This window comes from Cupressus sempervirens, chromosome 1 (genome assembly GCF_028749045.1).
Source record: "Cupressus sempervirens isolate cs-2001-9-10 chromosome 1, ASM2874904v1, whole genome shotgun sequence".
NCBI classification, from domain to species: Eukaryota; Viridiplantae; Streptophyta; class Pinopsida; order Cupressales; family Cupressaceae; genus Cupressus; species Cupressus sempervirens.
Window position 1 is genome coordinate 564,969,021 of NC_143118.1, and position 22,136 is coordinate 564,991,156.

At 31.9% G+C, this 22,136-nt stretch overlaps 1 protein-coding gene across 1 annotated transcript; it reads right to left on the bottom strand.

Annotated features, from left to right (window-relative positions):
• Positions 1 to 20,173: 20,173 nt before the first annotated feature.
• LOC149578684 (uncharacterized) lies at positions 20,174 to 21,383 on the bottom strand. Its single transcript, XM_089803874.1, has 3 exons — positions 21,256 to 21,383; positions 20,814 to 21,018; positions 20,174 to 20,718 (listed from the first exon to the last, which is right to left on the bottom strand). Exons 1-3 carry the CDS (start codon positions 21,349 to 21,351, stop codon positions 20,537 to 20,539), a joined length of 483 nt encoding a protein of 160 aa, XP_089660000.1. The 5' UTR covers positions 21,352 to 21,383; the 3' UTR covers positions 20,174 to 20,536.
• Between the last annotated feature and the right edge of the window lie 753 nt (positions 21,384 to 22,136).

The window sequence follows — 22,136 nt, forward strand, 5'->3', positions numbered from 1 at the left end:
GGCCCATAGCTATGACTCTTACAATTGGTTTTTAATGGCCTCTTGGGGAATGGTATTTAGATGGTTCCTCTTAATGATTCCAGGGTTTCAAGACTGGGCAATTTGTTTTTCTATTTTTTCAAACCAACCCTAGGTCAAGTGCCTATGAGGACTTGACCTTATGAGTGTGTTGTCTGGAGTATAATAGGAGAAGGAGACCTATTGGAGGGCTGAGTGTTTGGAAGGAAGTTGGAGGAAGGTGAATATAGATTCTTGAGTGTTGGTTGTGTTTCCATGACCCCACTTTCCCATAGTTTCTGTGTAAACCAATCCTAATTAGGCTAATTAGGACTATGTTGCTTAGTGAAGGAAAGGGAGTGTTGGAGTGGAACTGAGTCTTGTGCTTTGGGATTGGATATAACTTTGAAAAGGGTATCTAGAACCCTAATTTTTTTAAGGTTTGTTTGGGACTTTTGGAATTTAGACACCAAAAACCTCTTAAGGAGGCCTAATAGGGTTACTAGGTGAATTTGGATTTGATACATTGTGGAAGTGTAGGGATCAAACCATGGGTGCTTGAAGAAGTGAGTAGTCTTGTTTTCTTCAGCATTTGGAGGATTTGAAATAGTTATGACCTTGTGAGAAGGTTCGGGATTTGGTAACTTGTTGATTTGGTGTTACAGTGGGAAAGCCCATTTACACATGTCTAGTTGTGCACTCTGCATCAAGTGGACATGAGACATGTCCTCTTGTGACATGATTTTTCACTTTGTGTCTTCTGAAATAATACTTATACCCAACTAAATAAGCAAGAGAGGTATCAAAATCAATAAATGCCTTGCCCTTTGGTATTTAGTAACTTCAAATATAAAGAGCAAATATTACTAATAGTTATGTCCTAAACATAGAAAAGACATTCATAGTCAAATTTGTAAGAAATCTAATCACCTTTAACATCTCTTTATATTTCCCTCATCATGTGAATAGAAAAGCTTCCTTTTATGTATATGTATGTGTATATATATATACATACAAACATATATAAAACAATAAAGCTCACTCAACCAAATAATAAAACAATAAAACTCATTCAACCCATACTAAGTGACTTGCCTCAAAATCTTGCACGCAAATAATGTAGACAAGGAAAAAAGGGCAGATTTTGCAAGAAATTTTATAGAAACATATCATAGCATATATTTGTAGAAAGAAACAAGCCATAATCTAGTTAAATGGGTCTACTTGTTGATTAGCTAGGTTGATTAAAAATTCCTATAGAACTATCATCAGATTAGGTTCAATAAAGTGAACAATCAGTTGTTCCTAGCCTAACAGGTGAAAAAGGGAGCTTTAACAATGCACCTATCATTTCCCACTGTTCATTTGTACTTTGAGTTGAAATTGAATAAGTAATTTAAATATGAAAATTCTTGAAATTAGATAAGGTAAGATACATACCTCATTAATCTAGAAATACTTATTTTCTGATGTCTATGTACAATTTCGAGAAATTTTGCGACCTGCTTTAGACTAGAAATGTTGAGACATAGAAAACCCATAAAAATTTGTCCTTCTAGAAGCAAGTCAAATTTCACCCAAATAGTGAGGCACAATCTTACCCCCCCAAGGTTGTCCCTAACCCCAAAAAGTCATCCTTAACCTGCACTACTCTGACAAAAATTTTGTTCGCACATCTTGAAAGTTTTTCGAAAAGGGTACTCAGATCTGTACTTTAATTCTTGAAACAATGATAGTATATATCTTAAAATGGTGTTTTGGGGTGGCTATATAGGTTTTTTCCTTAGTCAAACCCCCATTTTGGTGATCTCCACCTCCGCATATAGCTAGTTGTAATAGAATATGTGTGTGTATTGAATGTGTAATGCCAAGATCTAATCTTCTAGATTGAAACCCTAACATGAGTATGTATGAGAAAGAAATGCCTAGATTTGAATAAGATAAGAAAACATCCCAAGCTCCCAAGGATAAAGTATCCCAATCAAACTCATAATTTGTAATTCCTACCCCATGATTGTATCTTTGAATGCTTGAAGATTGATAATGTTGGATCAAGGAAGATAGGATCTGCCTTGCTCTATATAGATATTCACAATGGTGTGTTCACATAAATGCTTGATATCAACAATGGATTGATCTTCTATATCATCCTCTTACAAGTTTTCATCTTCATTTCACCATCATTTGTGTGCTTGTCATGACTTCTTGTTGTAAATGAATGCAAAATGAGAGTATTTATATAGAGTTTCAAGGTGAGGCTCCTAGAGTAATGTGAGGACCCATAATTCAAATTTCACCTCAAATTATGATCCAATCACAATAATGAACTAAGGAGGGAAAAAAAATTAAATGAATTTCAAATTAAAACCCTTCTGCATTTGGATCCAAAAACTCGAAATTGATTTTGAGGCCCTTCAGGACCAAAATTTGAAAAGGGGGATCAAATACTAAAGGAGCTCAAGGATAACCTCAACCCTGACATAGGTTGAGGTCAACCTCAACCTCAACCTAAGGGTCTAGATCTAGCCAAAATAAAAAATAGGAGGTCTTGGGATGCCTGGAGATTTAGAAATGTTATCAGAACAGGGAAAAGTGCTAGAAATAGGCACAAAATCCTATGATAAATATGAAAAAGGCCAAAAAGACCTATGCCTAAGTCATACCTTGGAAATAGAGGTATAGAGGAGGGAAATTAAGGAGAATCCTCTAGATCCTAACCCTAATTTCACCTAGAATGAAGGAATCGAGTGAAGAATGCATCCTAAATACAAGTCTATCATTATAAATGCACTAAAAGAGCTTGTTGAATCTATCAATATGAAAGTGCTTCCATTTTAAGATGATACACCAACTAGCGGGATCAAATACAATTTTCCAAGGTGATAAAATTGCATATGTAGATGTATGTATGTATGTGTGTGTGTATGTATGTATGTATGTATCTATTGATGTATATATATATGTATGTGCATATTTATGTATGTATATATGTATATACATATACATACACATGTATATATATATATATATATATATATGCATATAAACACATAGACACACATGTGTGTCTATGTATGTATGTATGTATGTATATATAGAGAGAGAGGTCTTATGGATTGTGGAGATTAGTGGAGATCTAGGATTTCATTGACATTCCCTTGTGATCTTTGTATATGTATGTATGTATAGATACATATCTATATGTATATATATGTGTGTGTGTGTGTGTGTTTCTATGTATGTATGTACATATGTATATAAGTAGAGAGATCTTGGCACCACAAAAAAACAAAAAAACTCACTCAAAACATAGCATGGTCATAGATGCTATGACAACACCTACTGGTAAGTAGATTCATCTTTTTCTCTCTCATTTTTCATGTGTTTATTTCACTTGAACTATTATTTCTTAGGGGACATTTTGTAATATTGGATTCATTTTATGCAAAAGGTGATGTGGACATTCCTGGATATGCTTGTGTTAGATGTATGAGAATCACTAAAGGATTGTGATGAATTGCTCGTGAGAAATGAAGATGGACTTCCCCTGAGAGTAGAAAGAGGTGATGAAGACATTCTAGGTACTTTAATTATTTATCATTTCTTAAATATTTTAGATGTTAATGTGGAATTTAGATGTTGGAGGTGTGGGGGGGGGGGGGCGGTGGTTGGGGCCAAATTAGCTTCCACCTTCACATGGTTGGCCCTGATTAGTAGAGAATATTAAACTATTCTCGAAACCAAGTGAAGCTCAATATTAACCTATGATTGCATGATAACTAACTATGTGAATCTCTTGGTTTTAGGCAATGCAAAAGGACTTCATAGTTCAATATGTAATCTTAATTCATATGCATACAACATCAGGTGGAGTTGAAAAACCCAATAGGTTTGCATTTTTTCTAGAGGTTTGCATAGACCTATTTTCATCTCTGCCTATTTTCCATGCATATAGAATGCAACTACATGTGCATTCTCGATTTAGAGTGTCATTCACAAGTTTATCAAATCAATGCCACGATGTTAACAGGGAATTTATTTATGGAATGAATGAATTAGTTTTAGATATTAATGGGGAATTTAGATGTTAGGCAGGGGTGGTCCCAAATGAGCTTCTACCTTTATGTGGTTGACCCTGGTTAGTAGATAATATTAAACTATTCTTGAAACCAAGTGAAGATCAACATTAACCTATGATTGCATGACAACTAATTGTGTGAATCTATTGTTATTCCATTGATTCATATTGCCTCCTAAATTATCAAAGTAAACATTTTTGACAATTGGCTAATGAAGATATGTAATTGTTGTCATTTATGGTAATAGATGATGTACATGCTTGTAGGAAACCTCAGAAATAAAGATACTTAGCTTTTAGTACTCAAAAAATTGTCTAAGTATGAATTTGGTTTATAATATTCTATTGTTTTGTATGTAACTTGTTACTAACATCATATTATGACTAGTGAAGTTAGATGGAGATAGTATACATGTTGATGATGATGTGTATAACCTCAAACATCAATATGGACTATACGGAAAAGAGATATTCATGTTTTACCAGTGAAACAAGATAATGGAATTAAAGGAAAGGAATTATTTTGTTTACAAAATAATTACTTGACCAATTAGTGCTAACATCCTAGCTATTTACTCTAAGTTGGAAAAGTATATTATGGTCTTAGCCAACCTAGCAGAAATTTGTGAAAAGACATGGTATTTATGCAAAGGACATGTTGTGAAGAGAAGTGTAGTATTTTGTGTGCTATTGTGATATGCAAACTTTCTAAGAAGCGATATATGTGAAGTTTTGAGAAGCTATTTTTGTGATCTGAGATCAAGTTGAAGATCAGAGATTAGTCAAGAAAGAAGTTATAGAACCTATCTACCTAAAGACTAATTACTTGTTTTGGTAGTGAGCTCTTCTTGTGGAACTGCATATTTGGGTAGTGGGCTCATCTTGCATATATTGTACTACAAATTCTAACAGGGTTGGAATCTCCTAATAGGGATTCAAAGTCTCCTAATAGGGACTCTCTATACTAAATTTTATCTTTGACTCCTAATAGGGTCCATCCTCTAACAAGGAACATATATATCAACATATTATCTAGTGGGTATCATCCCCACTTGGGTTTTCCCTTGGCCAAGGTTTCCCTAGTTAATAGAATATTGTGTTATGAGTTATCTTTGTGCATGTTTACTATTATTGTTCAACATTACTTTATTACTTTCTTATGTATGGTTCAAAATAATAAATAATATTCAGTTGGTGACTAAAGTTTGTAAATTACTGATTCACCCCCCACCCCCCCCCCAGTCTAACAATTCGTATCAGAGTACAATTAATTAGAAGAGGCTTAACATCTTGAGTAAGATCCCTATGGATATGAAATAGTTGATGAAGAATCTTGAAGAGACACTTGAATCCTTACTAAAGAAAGAGATAAGTTGAAGGATAGATATGAAGACTCTAGAGTATATATTGGACAATTGAAGGACAAGATTGAACATCTCAAATCCAAGCCTGAATCTACTGAATTTGAAACTAGTGAGAATGATTATTCAAAACTGAAGACAGAGTACAAGATCTTGAAGCATGAATTGAAGATTGGCAACCTAAAGTTGACTTTGAAGAATGATCCTAGTAAAGTTGAATCTGAATTGAAGATAGAGAATACAAATCTTAGAGTGAGTCTAGTGAAGAAGACATCTGAATTTGAAACATTGAAAGAAGATCATGAAGAACTTCATAAGTACAACACTATTGTGAAAGGTGAACTAACTTAGTTCAAGAAATAACTTGAGAAGCATTATTATAGCGGAGAAAAGCTTGATGATTCTATGTCTATACAAAGACCTACCTATGATAAGACTAGTCTTGGTTATCTATTTAACATGTCTACAAAGAAACTTGAAAATAGATCAAATCTAAAGGAAAAACCTAAATCTAATGATAAGATTGAATCTAGTCAATCTTTGGATAAACCTAAAGAAGTTGGACAAGATAAGGAAGTTGAGATATTGGATGAACCAAAGCAAGTGGAATCTCCTAAAGAAACCAGGTATGAATTTAGAGGTAAGTTTTTTTTCATGTAATGAAATAGATTATATGAAAAGAGATTGTACAAATAAGTCATTTAATGATGTTAAGGATTTTTATTTTCATAATTTTCATGGTATGGGCCACAAAGAAATTGATTGTAGGAAATCTAAATATGATAATGATAGAAGGAAGAGTAGAATGTCTAGAAATTCTAACCTTATAGATAGGAGAAGATCTAATGAAAGGACGTTGAGAGAAGGAATATCTTATGAAGAAAAAAGACATATCTTGTGTTATAAGTGTAACAACTTCGGACAAATAGCTTAGAATTGTCATGCACCAGTTGATGAACATAATCCTAGAAGCAAAACTCTAGTATGTCAGTTATGCAACAACTTTTAAAATACAACAAAGTATTGTAGAATGGACAGAAACTTTTGAGATAGAAGGAACAATGGAAGAAGCTTTAGAAATATAAGGAATGGTGGAAGAAACATTGAAAATGATAGAAGGAACTCTAGAACTAAGAAAGATAATGAGGAACAAAGAAATGTAGTCAGTGAACTTCAAGAACTTAATGAGGCATTCGTAAAAGGATTAGACATCTCAGAAGATAAGTTAGAAGACTGTGAGATAGAAAGACTGAAGACAATGATCAAGTTTGATTCAACTAAGTTGAATTAAGCTTGTTCACAACAATAAAAATTGAAACTTCACTCAGAGATTGAATTATGGGTAGAAAAGTTGGGAAAAGGTGTATCAAGATAAGTTTAGATGATATCTAAGCTCACTTAAAATTTGGAGCTTATTGGAACTTGTTATGAAGGAATTAAGAGTTTTTGTTATTATAGAGAAAGTTAATCCTATAATAGCAGAAGATGAAAATTATATTTTTATAGAGAATTTCATGAAGTGATGTTTTGTCGAGCATTGTCATGATGGAAGGAAACTATGGTAAACCTTAGGTAGAATCTAAAGATCGGATAAAAGATCTTGAGCAAATATTTGATTTCAAAATGTAATTGACAACTTTTTCATATTTGTAAAGTACACAATTAATGCAAGTTTGAATTGATGAATAAAATGGAGTACAAACTTGATTACCACTTCATTGCGATTACATCTAAAGCATAGAGCACTCAGAAGTGACTTGCTAAGGTGATTTCAAAGTAAACCCTATTTTTAGAAAGAGGTATTCTATCATTTATTCATAGAATTTTGCCAATAAAATTTATATTTGATGGAATCATGGATATGCTAGTAGTTCATAATGTTGAGAATGAGGAGACACCAAAATTGAAGGTTATTTCTGTGAAACCCATAGAAGGAAACCCTAATTCAACATTATCCATTATGCTGAACAATGTAGTGTATTTGGAAGATGTAGGAAGTTATCTTAACAACAAGTTTGAATCTTTTGGGAGTGAGTATATGAATAAAGATATGGAATTAGTCTTTAACCATGATATGACTATGAAACCCGAATTTGAACATTTGAAAGAACTAGACCTTTTCAAATATCATTTCTACCAAGAATTGGACACCAATGAATGGACTCAAATTACACTAAGTAGAATTCATGATGGAAAACTATGGATGGATGACAATGTAGTTGATATTTTAGCTGACCTTATTCCGAGGTAACTAGTCTTAGCAAACAAGGCAGTGTACCTATAGGTGAGGAACTTGTTAAGAAGAAGGTTGAGAGCTACACAAAAGCAGTTTATAATGGGAAGGCCATGGTGATCAACACCATTAAACAAGATGATGTAAGATTCCTGAGCATAATCATTGCCTACTCTATATGTGCAAGTTCTAAGATTGATGAATTGTTAGTAGTATTCATCTATGTAGCCTATAAGGTTTGTGTTGAGAAGGAACAAGTTAACCTTAGTGACATTATGAGAATGCAACTTCTTTTGAACTTGGAGAAAATCAAGAGGACCAAGAATGGTGTTTTTAGATTTCAATCATTGATCAATTATATATTCTTTCATGTACTTAAGATATTTCCATACTTATCAATCATAGAGATTATGAGTACTGAGAAGTTTACCATGGAGAAGATTACCGATGTATGTAGAAGACATCCAATAGATAAAATCTAGGATAGTGGGAATTTGATAATGAAAACATTTTAGAATGAGATGAGACAAAGATTCAGAATTGCACCTACAATTGTAGAAAGATTTAAAGATGACATGTGTGTTATGGTTGATACATATTTTACTTATATTCAAGTAGTAGAACTTTGGGAAACATTTCTTGATCCCTTGGGTTATGAATTAAGTGATGATATAATAATTGGATACATTGATTTATTGTTAAACTTTGAGAAAGACTGAGCTAAGTATAGATTTGGAACTTATGATGAGATTACCCAATCAACTCATTGGGCATCTTTAGAGAAAGCATCTCACAAGAAGATGGAGACAATAATGAAGAAAGCTTTATCAGAGGCCGGTATGATAGAAAGTGAGTCACATGTAGTCAAGCAAATAATGAAACAAGCTATAATGCATGTGCAACCTTTATCAATATCTATTGTAGAGACATCTTCAGAATAAAAAATTCCATATGATGTAGTGTCAGATGTACAACCAAGTGAGCCAAAGAGGAAATCAGAGAGATTAGTGGAAGTTGTAACTACAAAGACAAAAAGATTCAAGCAATGGGCTACTACACTAGGAAAGAGACAAAAGACATTGTTGACAATTGTAGAATCTAGTGAAGAAGAAGAAGAAGAAGCTAAATAGGCAAAAAAAAAAACTACTTCTAAACAATCAATAGGAAAAGCTTAGAAACCCTAGAAGCTAAAGATTGAGAAGATTAATTCATTCATTGCTAATGAAGGGAACTTTGTTTAGATGAACAAATTTTATGACTTGTATAATGATATTAAGAAAGATCAGATTGATATCTCTACTATGAGATATATAATAGCTAACAATCTCAAACTTAAGGATATTGAAGGCATGATAAATCAAAAAGTCTATGATAGACTTATTGTAAAGAAGGTACCAACTCAAGAAGAAGACATAGAACTTTGGAATTCTATGATAAGGACAATATGCAAGACTAATGATTAAGAAAAGTCAAGAATTTTTTGAGTGGTTTGGCACCTTACTTAAGAAACAATGTGAGACCATTTCTTTTTATGGTGTGTGAGAAGGATAAAATAAGAAGTGAAACAGTTGCAGCTATTAGTCAAATGATGACAGAGTCTAAGGCAACACCTTCACCAGCACCTAGAACCTCAGAAGTGTCAGTAAGTGGTGACACAATGCAAATTGATCAAACCAATGTTACTATTAAAATTGATGATACTAATCCTTTTGAGTGTTCCAAATAGCTTCAATCTCATACCAAGGATATTAAAAAACAATTGAAATAGATTGAAGAGGAGAAGAGGCTATTAGAAGAAGAAAAGAGGAAAATAGAAGAAGCCAAGTAGAAATTTCTTGAAGATGAAATGTAGAGAAGAGATGAGGAAGAAAAGAAGAGGAAATTAGAGGAAGATAAGAAGAAGAGAATAGAGGAGGAAGAAAAGAGAGAGAAGGAAAGAAAAGAAAAAGAAGAGAAAGAGAAAGAAGAGAGAAGAGTAGCTAAGAAGAAGAAAAGGGAAGATGAATCTAAACCATCTAGTTCATCTACTCCACTTTCACTTGCTATCCTAACAAGTGATGATGATGATCAAACTAAATTGATCTCATCTCTAACAAAGCTTATTGAGAAGAATAGGAAAGTGAAAATCTTACAAAGAACCTTAATGGAGGTTACTGATAGATTACACAATACTTTGGTAGTCAAACATATAGAGGTAGATCCTAAATAGAGCACACAAGTAGTGTTGAAGTCTTTTGATGAAGAATTTACAATTTTTTTGAATGTTGTAAAGTCAAAGGCCCAAATTTCACATGCTGCTAATTTATTTAGCACTATTTGTTAGAATATCAAGAACAATTTGATAAGTCTTGATACTTGTATTAAGGAACTTTGGAAATGTAAATAGGATGGCAAGGTATTTTACATTAAGTGTACCTTATCTAATAAGTTGACCAAGGATCTTGATAGTAAGATTGGAGGTAAACTGAGTGAACTAGAGTCTTTATCTAACTAGATACAAAAACCTTCTAGCAAAGTTGATGACTTTGAAGGACAAGTGGTCAGTATTCATTGTGATATTAGGAAACTGGAACTTTGAAAAGAATAAATTTTGAAAATATTTTTAGATTTCAAAGAGTCTATTGCTCTAAAAATATCCATTGTTGAGAGACAGTTGGAGGAGTGTGTCAAAGCCAAGGACACCTACTCAAACTTTTTATACTCTGATCTTAATGAAATTAAGATTGCATCATATGCCCTATGTGCAATTCTCACCTCTGCTGAATCAGCCAAGGATACATGGATGAAAGGTATGAACAATCTTAAGGAAATTTTTGATGACTGTATGAAGATACTATCAATTTAAGGTAGATGTTTATAGAGTTTTTGATAGAATTTTTTTATAATATTTGACATTTGGACCTTTGTCATTGATGTCAAAGGGGGAGAAGATGCATAAGAAAATTGTAAATAAGGTAAAGGGGGAAGATGAAATTTTAAGGTATGAAATCATATTATAAGGAGAAGCATATTTAAGATGAACAAGTTATAATAGATTTACTATATTGTTTTTGACAAGTTTTTGATACTTAGCCAATTTTTCCTATTTTGTTGCCATCAATGCCAAAGGGGTAGATTGTTGGCAATTGGATAACAAAGATATGTAATTTTTTTCATTTGTGGCAACACATGATGTGCATGCTTGTAGGAAACCTCAAAAATAAAGATACTTAGCTTTCGCTACTTAGAAAATTATCTTAAGTATGAATTTGGTTTACAATAGTTTATTGTTTTGTATGTAACTTGTTACTAACATTATATTATGACTAGTGAAGTTAGATGGAGATAGAATACATGTTGATGATGATGTGTATAACCTCAAACATTAGTAAAAATTGTACAAAAAAGAGATATTCATGTTTTACCAATGAAATAGGACTAGCATCCTAGATGTTTACTCTAAGTTGGAAAAGTATATTATAGTCTTATCTGACCTAGTAGCAATTTGTGAAAAGACATGGTATTTATGCAAAGGAAATCTTGTGAAGAGAAGTGTAGTATTTTGTGTGCTATTGTGATATTCAAACTTTCTGTGAAGCGATATATGTGAAGTTTTAAGAAGCTATTTTTGTGATCCAAGATGAAGCTGAAGATCAAAGATTAGTCAAGAAAGAAGTTACAACACCTATCTACCTGAAGACTAATTACTTGTTTTGGCAGTGAGCTCTTCTTGTAATTGGAAGTGCATGTTTAGGCATGGGGCTCATCTTACATCTATTGTACTACAACTCCTAATAGGGTTGGAATATCCTAACAATGACTCAAAGTCTCCTATTAGGGACTCTCTATTCTAAATTTTCTCATTGACTCCTAACAGGGTCCATCCTCTAAAAAGGAACATATATATCAGTATATTATCTAGTGAGTATCATCCCCACTTGGGTTTTCCCTTGGCCAGGGTTTCCATAGTTAACAAAATATGGTGTTATGAGTTATCTTTGTGCATAGTTACTGTTACTATTCAACATTATTTTATTACTTTCTTATGTATGGTTCAAAGTAATAAATAATATGTAGTTGGTGACTAAAGTTTGTACATTACTGATTCACACCCTCGCCCCCAGTAATTAGTTCTAGATGTTAATGGGGAATTTAGATTTTAGGTAGGGGGTGTTGCCAAATGAGCTTCCACCTTCACGTGGTTGGCCTTAATTAGTCAAAAATATTAAACTATTCTCAAAACCAAGTGAAGCTCAACATTAACCTATAATTGCATGACAACTAATTGTGTGAATCTTTTGTTATTCCTTAGACTCATATTTCTTTCTAAATTATCAAAATAAACATAAGAAATATTTTACAGTTCATTATAAATGGAGAAGTAGGGTACTCTATCCATGATTATTAAAGCCATAAAAATAAGGCATTGACTTCACCTATTGAGGAGGAATATCTTGAGACCAAAGGTGCAACCATGCCATGACTAATAAATCTGTACAAGAAGGCATTAACTTCACTTTGATAGCTTACTTTGGAGACCAAAGGCAGTATGGTGGTTGTCCATTTGCAATGTCCCTCCCCATGTCCCTCAAGTGATCATGCATTTTTATCTGACCATATTCATCCTCCTCAATAAGACATCTATTGAAAAGAGTTCCCCAACCAAGTGTTCCATCAAACTCAGTGTCTCATGGTACAATGGTTGTACTTCTTCTTTCTCTAATGAAGAAACATGTTTCATCCAAGAACATATCCTCCTCTTTCTTCCCAAGATCATCATAGCTAACTTTAAGCCTCTTTGTGATATCCTCATGGAGAATCTGGGAATACTTATTCAATGTTTGCCACCAATTTTTTAATTTTTTTAAAAAATAATTCAACATGTTGTCACAATTGTTATAGATTATTTCAATGGATGACCATCACTCCTACAATATTTCTATCACATACTTGTCATAATTGTGACAGACTACTCTGATGGATAGTCATCGCTCCCACAACATCGTTGTCACATAGCCATCACAATTGGGATGATAGACTGAAAGCCTAAGCTATTATATTTGTGACGATTTATTGTCACAATTGTGATAGTATGAAGATGAACTCTTGCACTTTCCTTCTTCCAAGTTATGATAGTTTTATCCATCACAATTGTGATGGATGACATTAATATCATAATTTATGATAGGGAAAGTCTGATGCATGTCTCACGGGAGCCAATTCGCAGTACTGTCACTTGGGCGATGGGTGGCTATCGCAATTGCGATGGCTTGGCATCATAATTTGGACCCAAATGTAGTAGTAGGTGAATTTGAAGATCATTCACTGAGTTTGGATTATGGTAGAAAACATCTTCAAGATGCTTTGGTTAATGTGGTAGAATCATATGTTTGTTCTATGAAGATTGTTCAATGTGTTCATCTCAGAATGTTGACTATTGTTAATATCTTTATGGGAAGTGTTATTTGTAACATAACACATAATGCATTATCTTAATGTGGTCCAATTCTATTCATTACAAATTGAGAAAGCCTCAAGGCTAAATCAATACTTTTCATAGGACTTGGTATAAGGAAAATTTTGTTTCCTTTCTTGTAAGTGTAACATGATTAGATCAGTGAGATCACAAGCTATGTTTATGTGAGCTTGAATGTGAATTTGGCTAAGATCACAGTAGAGATTTGTGTTGAGGATGTACTATGAACTTCGAAGGAACTATATTGGAAAAATTATTTGTTTTTTAGTCATTTCATGCACTTGGATATGTTATCCTGAATATTTTTTAGTGAAGCTAGTATTGAAGCAATTTGAACAATTGGTTCAATTGTCTTCCTTTCAGCTCCTAATAGGGTTGGCACAACTCCTAACTAGATTAGAATCTTTCAATAGGGATTAAAAATATTCTAATAGGGACTCATATGTGTTGATTGTATTTTATTGGCTCCTAACAAAGTCTATCCTTTCACAAGAAACTTCTATGCTAATACATAATCTTGTGGGCATCATTCACATTGAGGTTTTCCCTAGTTAACAAATCTAATGTTATTGTCAATGGTTATCTTTCTTTGGTCTTTTTATCTCTTGATTACATGTTTTATATTTGATAAAGTTATTAAAAGCTATTTTAAGAACAACACTAATTCAGCCCCCACAATATCTTAGTGGAATTCACTATCTAATAAAAAGGACTTATAAGATCTATCAAAACTTCTCAAAATGGAAAGATCCCTTCAACCTTGAAGCCTTTGAGGACTATACATGAAGACTTATCAAACCTTCTGCTAGGTGATTGGTGAAAATGAAGACTTGTAGGTGTCATTTTACCTCATGTAACATGCATAAAAAAATGGTAGAGAATGAGAAGAATTTTGAACTCAAATGTTCCTCTTGCTATTCCATATATTTTTGTATGCAACATGCTCTATATGAAACAAAAGTATGCAACTCAAAGAAGTTAATGAAAATAATGTTCCTCACATTGTTCTATAATTGGGGTGATTGGTTCTTGCACACTTATATTAATATTTTCAAATTCTAAGGGTGCCCAACTAGTCCCCACATTTTTCCAAGGTTCCAAAGAGAATTGTGTATATTAATACCATCTATTAACTTATTGATTTAGATAAGGTTTGTCTGACACAAAAAAAGAGGAGACCCTTCAAGTCCCAACTTATTTTAAATTTTACAAATTCTTGACAACTTACAGTCCTATAGAATAATTCTTAAGTGATTAAGTATCCTCCATCTTAATGGGTTCATGTGTAATATTAGATTAAGCATCTAAATAAATAAAAAATCATAAAATAAATCATGAGGAAGATACAATATGAGATTACCTCACATTTGAGGAGGTGATTGAGAAGACAATAAAGTTGATGGGTATAATGAGGAAAGAAGGAAAAAAAAGTACTTGAATCATGATTATTGTAGTGATCCAATATTTAGTATTTGAAGAATGTTTGTTCATGTAGATACATTAAACCCTTGAGAAGAGGCTAAGCCTATGTATAGAAGGAATCTAATTTATTCTATTAGGCTTATATCAAGTTACAATGTGAGTAAAGGGACTCAGAGTAATCTCAAGAAGTTGTTGCCCCTTAGGGACAACGTCCTGAAAGGAAAAATCTCATTAACCTATAAGATAGAGAGAAGGAAATAAGAATCAAGAGGATATTATAGAGAAAGAAGTCATTTTGTAAAGGTTATTTCTATATTTCTTCCTCCTTAGCCTAAGACCCAATTTCACCATATTTATTTAAGTTTGTGGAAATGCAATATGGTTCTAAGCTTAAGATTCTTTGAATTGATAATGGTACCGAGTATGTTAACATTTATTTTTGTTCCTACTTAATATATTTTGGTATAAAAAATCATCTTACTATTCTTTACATGCCACAAAAAATGGTGTGGTGGAAAGAAATAATAGAACTATTGTGGAAATGGATGAATGCATGTTACATGCTAAAAAAATGGGTCACAAGTTTTTGGTTGAATCTATGGCTTGTGACACTTATATTCTAAATAGAAACCCTACTAAAGCTTTGAGAGATATGACTCCCAAAGAAGCATGGTCATTTAGAAAACCATATTTGCAACATGTAAGGATATTTGGATCTATTGTTTATGTTCACACACCCAAACAAAAAAGACACAAATTAGATGCTAAATATTCTCCATTTATATTTGTTGGGTATGATTAATATACTAAAGGTTATAGAGATTATAATCCTCCTACTAACAAAGTACAAGTTTCAAGAGATATTTGTATTGTAGAAAATGAAGTGCATGATAGTTCCAAGGTTCAAGATGATGAATTTAGTGGAAGAGAAATTGAGATTGTGGAGGACCAACCTCCTTCTCTAAACCATACTCCTAATGTATACACTATTTCTATTCCTTCTAGTGATAATAATGGCAACAAGTCTCATAATATATCTACTCCTCATAGTGATAATTAAGTTACTTTAAGAGAAATCCTAAATGGCTTCAAGGTTCACTCAATGAAAATGATGATTATATTATTATAATGGGTGGACTTAAACCTATAAGAATTAATTATTGAAATTAAGATTTTATGTCTTTTCTCATGACTTCTAATGATCCTCAAACTTTTGAACAAGATAAAATTAAAGCGTATTGGCTATAAGCTATGTAAGAGGAATATAACACTTTAATTTCTAGTCAAACTTGGAATTTAATTCATTTGCCTCGTGGTGATAATTTAGGTTCATGAAAATAGTTATATAAAACTAAAATAAATGCCAATAACAAAATTAGTAAGTTTAAAGCTAGACTAGTTTCTAGAGGATTTTCACAAATTGGAGGATTACATTACAATGAAACTTTTGTAAATGTTGCTAATATGCTTACTATATAACTTGTGCTTTCTTTAGCTTCTAATATGAATTGGCCTATTCATCAAATGGATGCTAAAGGTGCATTTTTAAATGACCTAATTTGCATGAAGAGATCAATATGTCTCAACCACCTAGTTTTGTTAAAAAGGTTAGTGAAAACTTAGTTTGGAAATTTAAAAAATCAATTTATGGTCTCATACAATCTCCTAAAAAATGGTATTCAAAGATCAATTCCTTCTTTCTTTCAAAAGGATTTTATAGAAGTAAGAATGACCCTAACTTATACATTAAACATACTCAAGATGATATTGCCATCATCATTCTATACATTGATGACTTGATTCTTACTTCAAGTTCTAACACCTTAATTTCTGATATTAAGTTTCAACTTAATCAAAATTTTCAAATGGCCGATTTATGGATATTTATATTATTTCTTAGGCATGCATTAAATTTGGAAAACCCATGAGGGTGCTTTTATTTCTCAAAGAAAGTATGATAAAGATCTTTTGGAAAAGTTTAACATGAATGATTATAACCATGTTTCTAGTCCATGCAAATTAGGAACTAAGTTAATGGTTGACATGAACACTTTGTGATGTTGATGCTACTTCATATAGACAACTTGTAGGAAGTTTGAATCATCTCACTCTTACAAGACCTAATATTGCATATAGTGTTGGTTTAGTTTCAAGATTTATGTCCAAAACTCAACAAACTCATTTTAAAGTTCTGTATTCATTTTAAAGTTGCTAAAAGAATATTAAGATATATGAAGGGAACTATTAATGTAAGATTATTTTATGATGCAAATTCTGATTTTTCTTTACTAGGATTTACCAATTCAAATCTAGGTGGAGATCCCAATGATGGGAAATCTACTTGTGGGTATTATTTATTTTTTGGTTCAGGTGCTACATCTTGAAAAAGTAAGAAAGACAACACTATTTCTCTATGTTCTATTGAAATTGAATATAAAGTTTTACTAATGCATCTAAATAATCTCCATGGCTTAGAAAAATACTTGAATATTTTGGTCCACCTTAAAAATAACCTATACCTTTGTATTGTGACAATCAAAGAGCAATAGCCTTGACAAAGAATCCAATTTTCTATGCAAATTCAAAGCATATTTCTCCTTGGCACTAGTTCATTAGAGAAAAAATTAAAGAAAAGAATGTATCCCTCGTCTATTGCAAGGGTTAAGATCAAGTTGCATAAATTTTGACAAAGCCTCTTTCTACATAAAAATTTGAATTTTGTTGTAAAAAAAAAGGTGTGATACACATTGATGGAATATCCCCAAGTAAAGATCAAAAGGGGGTGTTAGTAAGTAGTAATCATTCCTTTATTATATTTATTTATTTGATTAAGATAAACCCAAGTATCCCTTTATGTAATTTTTGTCCTCTAGTCAAAGTGTGAGGACATGCCACTTATTTTTCCTCTTGTCCATGTGTGAGGACATGCCATTTTTGTAATTCCTGTAATAAGAAAATTGTTTTATCCTTCATAAGAGGATGTTGACACTTTGCACATGCTTATTATGAATGTTTCCATTCATAGATTGATCAATTACTTTGTAACTCATCATCTATCTATATTTAAGAGTTTCTTTCCTCTCTCATTTCCATAACCTCAACACTTCAGTGTTATTGTAATGAGCCTCTCTCTCTCTCTCTCTCTCTCTCTCTCTCTCCCCCCCCGCTCCTCCCTCTCTCTCTCTCTAGGCATTTGTCCCATTCATAATAATTCACAAGGGGATTTTCTTTGTTTTTTCCCTTCAAAAAGTCTATCTTTAGAATACTCTTGCAAGCTTTGAATTTTATGGTAATAGTCTTATTAACAAAACTCTCTTGGATTCTTTCCTTACATACTTTTTCATTTTAATATTTCTTTCAATAAACCACAAACTCTCTAGATAATAGTAAGTTATGAAGCATGAAAATTCAAAAAAGGTAGGTCAACCCTAATAACACATAAAAAAGAGTAAATCATATTAAAAATATTTATATTTCAAACTCAAAAGAAGGGTGTATCCTGTCACACAACACTCAGTGAGTGTAAGAGTTGAAAAGTTTAAAATGTAGATAAAAAATGGATTCCTTTACTAAGATTATAATTCAATAAATATGACAATTGATTAAGCTAAGTTTTTGTTTGAAACATAATACAATAGAATCTTCATAGCTATACATAAAATTAATAAAAATACTTAGCAAATTTTGGTAGTAAATGTAAAGCAATTTATTCGTTATAACTTGTCACAAATTTTTATATGTACTAGAAGTAAAAATATAGAGTATAAATTAGGTTTCCCTTAGAACGTTTAATACAAAGTATAGTAAATATCATCCTCTATATATTTGATTTCTAATTCATGAATTTAAGCTAGTTGAAAATATACTCTTACAATAGTTTTCCCTTGATAGCTGGTGCTTGGTATGTGTGAGTCTTTTTAGATCATAAGGGTCATGTTTTCCTATGTTGATGTTCTTAATTATATTGACTTTAATATCATTGTTAAGTATTGAGGATATTGTTAATCTAACACATAATGGTGTCCTAAATGAGTTTGAGTGCAATTTATGGTTCTTTTTAGTGTTTAATGTGATAATATTCCTAGAATGATTCTTCATGTAATGATCATGATTTCAAGGTGATCATCTCTCATGTTTAAGTGCATAAATGAATTTCTTAAATACTGAGGCATAATGCATACAAAATTGGCTCATAATGGCTATTGAAAACGAATGAGTGAACAAAAAATGTATTTGAAGTTTTGAATTCCAAGCATCAAATTGATATTGTGGATTCAAACTTAAGCACTATAAAATTGATGAAGAACAAGAGAACATAAATCCTAAGATGAAAAATAACTATATGATATAGGGTATGTGCAGGATCATGGTGTGCCAAAAAGTGGCGATCTAAAAAATCTGTAGTTCTAAAATATCTCAAACCATTTCAAAATCTATTCCAACTTTTTTCCCATCCACCCTGATACTAAATGAAAATAATTAATATCTTTATAAGGTCTACTATATCTTTTGATACCAAACCTATATGGTCAACTTTAAAAACATCCTTAAAATGTGCTTTTGACTTATTTTTATGTGATTTTTACTTCAAACATGTAGCTGGCAACTTTTTTTCACCAAAATTTGACGAAATGAAAAGAGTTTCTTAAGAATGTTCTTATCTTTCCATAAATGTAAGGTTTGTCAAATTATGAGTTTAGTAAGTAATTATTACTTATTTTCTAATGGAGTTACATATAAAGTGTTGATTGACACACTATTTGAAAAACAACTATAACTTTCAAATGGTACAACATTTTTTAAATCCAAAATATGCATCAAATTCTATGTTTCTTCTACTATAAGGAAAAAATGAAAAATTGAATTTTATAGAGTTTTGAATTAGTTAAGGTGGTCAGACACGAGAGGTTTTTTATTCTAAAAATACTAAAGCCAAAAATTTATTATTAATTATTTATTTAGAATTAAAATACCAAAAAATATGTGTCACATTTAAGCATGAGTCTACTACTTATATCTACAATATTATTAAAAAATACTATCATTTGATTTTGATTAAGGTGGTCAGACATATGTCTACTTCTTATTTTTGTTTTAAATTTTTTGTAATATTGTATTAAAATTCAAAATTTTGACTAATCAATTTTTAGTTTTTTGAAATAAGTCCTTATAGTTTAGAAATTAGATTCAATTTGTCAAAGATTCTTTTCTCTCAACTTTTTGATATAAAGTTAATGACAAGTAGAAAATTGCACGTCAAGTTGACATAACCCTATTTTCTAATTTTTTATTGCCACTTAAGAGCATAGTTTGGTTGACCATGATCTTACATACCTTCACACAAAGATGATATAAACACAAATTGGTTGACCATGATCTTACATACCTTCACACAAAGATGATATAAACACAAATGTGTAAAATCATATGTCAATATAAACATATAAAAACTTGAAAAATTAATTCATCTTGTACAAGATAAAAGTAAATCCACATAATTATACTATACTAGTTTCACTATTACTAAACTCGTGTTTGCTTTTTAGATGGCTTTTGATACTCTTGAAATTGGGCACAATATAATTAACAATTGATCACATTGTAGATAAACATAGAAACATGCTAAATTGAACAATAAGATGGACAGAACTCCCATTAAGTACTGGACATAGACTTTAATTGCAGGGAAAGAACAGGATCCCATTTTTGTGACAAATACATAGAATATGTAAATACTAATTTAAGAAGAATATGTGAAAACAATAACACACCATCCTTAATCGTTGGAAGATTGACCGACATATAAGATCTTCCTGAAATAAAGTAGAAAAAGATCTTCCTAGGATATAAATCCTTCCAAACAATTAAAATGGGTATGGAAAATTAAATTGATGTGGAAATATCCATACCCAGAGGATTCAATTGTATAGAGCTATGGAAGTAGAAAACTATTCTATAAACTATTTGAAAGATGAACTTTGCTGTATACTCTAAGGAACAGGAGAAGCCACTGGAATGGAGGCTGTGATGTCCATAGTGGAAGAAGAAGAAGGAGGAGAAGCAAATTGGAATGATTCTGCTGCAATGCTTGTTTTTGCACCTTCCAAAACTTCTCTCACCATGCGATGGGATCCACTTCTATGAGCTTGGCACAGCCGAGGCAGATAAACTTCTGCAACAACACAATATATAATCTTATGTCATGAGCAGCCATTAAAAACCCAACAACAAAAAAATCCAGAGATAATGATGAAATTTGCTGATTACCTTCACCAGCAGCAAGATTGAAGTAGAGATTGATGATGTTGTGGCAGTTGTTGTAACACTGTGGAGAACACAATTTGCTTGTAAATTTATCATCCATTAGACTGTCACTGGACATTCCCACTACAATTCTCTCAAGCCCACAATAATTTAAACATTCCTCTGTTTCAATCCATTCATTTATCTTTTCTGCCATCACCTCTGATGTCTGCACAATGATTTTCAATTGAATGCAAGTCAGTTTTGTGATGTATCAAAAATATTCAATCTTGTAATAAAAATCTATATGATCAAATAAAAAACAATATTGACCCACAATTGATTTCAGAACAATTACTCATGAGAAGCCTCATCTTTATCAACTCTGATTAAACCATTTTGTTTTTCAAAAGAAGAAGAGATCTCATGTTGTTTATATTGATGAAAAATTGGGTTTTGGACATACCAGACAGTGGTATTGGGCATTGCCGTCCCTCAAGAAGGATTTCTCAAGAACACAACGTGCACCTGACGATGACACAGAAAACGCGCACACCTCCATTGGCAGCTCCTCGCATATCAGAGAACCTGCAATTCAATTAAAGTTGAGATTTTTATCCTGAAATCAGAAAGAAACTGAACAAATAAGTAAATTGGGCACAGATGAATATATACCAAAAACACATTGCAGGCTGATAAGTGATGTAAATGCAATGACTGCGAGCTTAATCATCATTGATGAACCCATCTTTTGGTAGTTTTCTTTTTCTTTTGGTATTTGTATAAGAGAAAAGATCGAAGAGGCAGATTACTCAATTTGTAGAACTGTTTGACCTGTATATAGATCTCTTATGACAATGTAAACCGTGCTCTTACACTGCAAACCGCCTTCCATCTGTAAACCGCGTTGTAATAGTGTAAGACTTGTTCATCATTGAAATGCAGTACACAATAATGCTACATTTTGAATAGGTCTAACATAATATGTCAAGATCTTCCTTCTGCTTATGTCAAAAACAAAATATGTCAATAATGTAATTGAAATGATTTACCTGGTGAAGCCGTTTGCCGGCTGTGATTCAACCTAGATTATAAGAAAATTATGTGACTTTAATATGAATTTAGATATATCTGGGATTTAGTAGGTATTGACGTTTAATTATTATAAAAACAAAAATTGTGGGAGTTCAGGTTTAGAATGGGTCATCTGCATTTTGTTCATAAGTGAAATAAATTTTTATCATGTTTTTTCAATTGTTTGTATTATTATTTCTTGTCTTTATGAATTGATAATTATATTATTTTTTTGGAAAAAAATTAAGATGATCATATATATATATATATATT

Excerpts from the sequence above, each read along its gene's own strand:
- LOC149578684 (XM_089803874.1), bottom strand. The coding sequence starts at position 21,351 with ATGGAGGTGTGCGCGTTTTCTGTGTCATCGTCAGGTGCACGTTGTGTT. Across the intron at positions 21,019-21,255 it reads ATGCCCAATACCACTGTCTG|ACATCAGAGGTGATGGCAGA; the intron begins GTATGTCCAAAA and ends ATCATTGTGCAG. Across the intron at positions 20,719-20,813 it reads CAATCTTGCTGCTGGTGAAG|AAGTTTATCTGCCTCGGCTG; the intron begins GTAATCAGCAAA and ends GTGTTGTTGCAG.